At 37.2% G+C, this 3,281-nt stretch overlaps 1 protein-coding gene across 1 annotated transcript; it reads right to left on the reverse strand.

Moving 5' to 3' along the window:
• Positions 1 to 554: 554 nt before the first annotated feature.
• LOC110299066 (olfactory receptor 6) lies at positions 555 to 1,505 on the reverse strand. The gene has a single exon (XM_021168663.1). The coding sequence runs from the start codon at positions 1,503 to 1,505 to the stop codon at positions 555 to 557; it is 951 nt and encodes a 316-aa protein (XP_021024322.1).
• Positions 1,506 to 3,281: the final 1,776 nt, after the last annotated feature.

A 3,281-nucleotide genomic window follows, 5' to 3' on the forward strand; every position in this document is an offset into this window, starting at 1 on the left:
TATCATAACTACCTGTGACTGGCTAAAGACATGCTTGCTCACATCTGCCTCCATTTACCTTTCCTTCTTCTCCCCTGAGACGCTCTTTGTCTCTGCAACTCTTAGCTCCACCTCCCTTTTCTCAGTCCAGTCACAGGCCTCCTCTGAACTAATGTAATTAGACAGGGAAAATTCTGAAACAATAATCCCTACCTATTAAAATTTTCACAGAAACCACTCTTTGTGTACTTCTGATGAATCAAAGAGAGAGTCATTCAAAATACAGTGAACTTACCAACAGAACTCTGGAAACAGTTCAGTGATAGATAACTGATTATTCAGAGTATTTCATAGACAATAAAATTGCTGTATAACTATTTTACTAATGTATGTTTCACCTAATGTTTTACAAAAAGTATTTCATTAAGACATGACAGAAAAATAAAGGATTCTCTATAATCTCTGAGTCTATGTCTTTAAATTGTTCTACTGAATCAGTATGTTTACAATCACATAATTTCTTCCAATGAAAGTGCTTTTTGATGCTAAGTCAAATGATGATTGTCTAAGTCACTTTAAGAAATAGACTCTCCCAAGGGCGGTGCTCTACCACCTGCTATGGTTTTTCTGATGGCATCTTTGACTTCCTTGTTCCTCAGGCAGTAGATAATGGGGTTGAGCATGGGAGTGAAGACTGCATAGATGGCTGAGATCAGCTTGTTAGAATTAAATGAAGCAATGGCCCGAGGTCGGACATACATGAAGATCACAGCTGTGTAGAAGATGACCACCACTGTAAGATGAGAAGCACAGGTGGAGAAGGCCTTCCGCTGCCCAGTGGCTGATGGTATTTGCAGGACAGTAGAGACAATGAAGCCATAGGAAAGAACAGTGGCTGAGAGTGGGAATATAAGGATGACGATGGCAAGGGCAAAATCTACTGTCTCAGCCATAGATAAGTTCATACAGGCTAACTTAAGGATGGGTGACACATCACAGAAAAAATGGTTCAAGACATTATTGCCACAGAAGGCAACTTGTGAGATAAAGTACACCTTTACCATGGAGATGGTGAAGCCACTCACCCAGGAACTGATGGTCAGTTGAACACAAAATCCTGTGGTCATCATGACTGGATAGCGAAGAGGCCAACATATGGCTACATAACGATCATAGGCCATGGCAGCTAAAAGTACGCATTCAGTACAGGCAAGGGACATAAAGAAGTAAAGCTGAGTCATACATCCCAAGAAAGAAATGGTATTGGGGCGAAATAGGAATCCAGCCAGCATCTTAGGGACAGTGACAGATATATACCAGGCCTCCAGAAAGGACATAGTACTCAGAAAATAGTACATAGGCTTGTGCAGTGACCCAGTGACCCATACAGTAAGAATGATGACCAGATTTTCCAAAAGCACAAACACATAAGTTATGAAGAAGATGGAGAAAAGCAGAATTTGCAGCCATGGAGCAGTAGGGAAGCCCATGAGGATGAACTCACTGATGTTGGTGATGTTTTCCATCCACAAAGTTGGATCACCAAATGACAAAAGATTGAATGCTAATATCAGAAAATTCAAGAGTAAGATCCATGAGAGTACCAGGGGGCATTAGGCTGAAGATTAGTTTTATTATTATAAAAATCTTACACTTGATTCCTCATTTACCATGAGGCTGATGTGGGAAACAAGAGAGGCCATAAGATGAGTCCAGAAAAATAGAGACCTAAAACAAAGAACACAGCCAAGAATGTTGAAAAATTATGAGGCCATATTTAAGGTTTAGGTCTTTGGATCCGAGTCGGGAGTGGATCTACAGATGGTAGTTGGGGTTAGCACTTTCATGTCAGTGCATTCTTCTGTTTCAGAAGAAACTATGAGACAGGAAATTATGTTACAGGGGAAAGTTCCTAGGATGGTCCATCTGGAATGAGGCAAGTTCAAAATCTGGATGAAATAAAAGTACAGCTACTAGATTAACCTCCACCCTCCATCCCCAATCAGGACAACTAGTGATTCTAGATTGCTGTACATATTTTGAAGACTGTATTAATGCTTCTCTTCCTATGTTTAGAGCAGTGACTTTAATTTGCCTGCTCTTAAAACACTTTTCTTCCTATTGGAATGCCTTGTCTTGTTTGATATAAGGGTTTGTCCTAATCTTATTGTAACATGCTAGGCCATATTGGTTGATATCCCTGGGAGACCTGCTTTTTTCTAAAGAGAAATGGAGAAAGAGTGAATCTGAGAGAGAGGGGAGGTGTGTGTTTTTGTTTGGGGGGCTGGATTTGGAGGAGGGAAGGGAAGAGAAACTTCTGTAGGAATGTAATATATGAAAGAAGAATAAATTTTAAAAAAATAAATGAAAAGAAAAGAAAACTTCATACCTTTTGGATGTCTTATATTAATGCAAATAATAATCATTATGTATACTTATATAGAGAATAGTACATGGATGTGTGTATGATATGTAGTAGATGCCCAAAACTTTTGCTAGCAGCCCTCTATATATTCTGATCCTATACACATATGTACACACACACACGTACACCACACATTTTATAATTTATATAATATATTCAAATTTATACTTTAGACACAGTAAAATATAAATAATCATGGTTTACAATAAACTAGGACAATAATAAAAGTACAGTTTTAAAAGATATATGCAGATGATATTTTTATCTTTTAGTTTCTTTCCCAAAATTTCTTACTATACCATAGGTCTTGACATGTAGTTTTTTTCCCCTCCTTCAGGAAAATTTACCTTTTCACTTGCCAGCATCATTAGTTTTACACCTTTGAGACATTGTGACATAAAACAATGGTCACTTGAACATAAGCACTGCTACAGGAGGGACAATGAGTAGGCTAGGAGTGGGTGATGCAGAATAGGGTGACGATATTGAACACAAGAATGCTTCTTGTGAGAGGAGAATGACATGGGACTTCGCTATGCTGCTTGGAAAACATACAATTTAAACCTGAAGATCATTCACTGTTGTAACTTTCCATTTAATGCTTTAGATTATAGTTGACCATAAATAACTATAATCATGAGGATCAAAATGGTCAATAAAGGGGGAATATAAAATATGAATATACTTACATACAAATGTGTACTTATACCATACCACACATTATTTAATTTCAAGTTAATTTACAAACATAATTTATGCTTTCTGAAAGCATAAGTTAAATGTAAATATTGAAACAAGTACCACTTGATTAATTCCAATTCTTAACTCTAAATATTACTACTTTAGATACAAGTTGAACACAGATTGCATTAAGGAG

This window comes from Mus caroli, chromosome 7 (assembly GCF_900094665.2).
Source record: "Mus caroli chromosome 7, CAROLI_EIJ_v1.1, whole genome shotgun sequence".
NCBI lineage: Eukaryota > Metazoa > Chordata > Mammalia > Rodentia > Muridae > Mus > Mus caroli.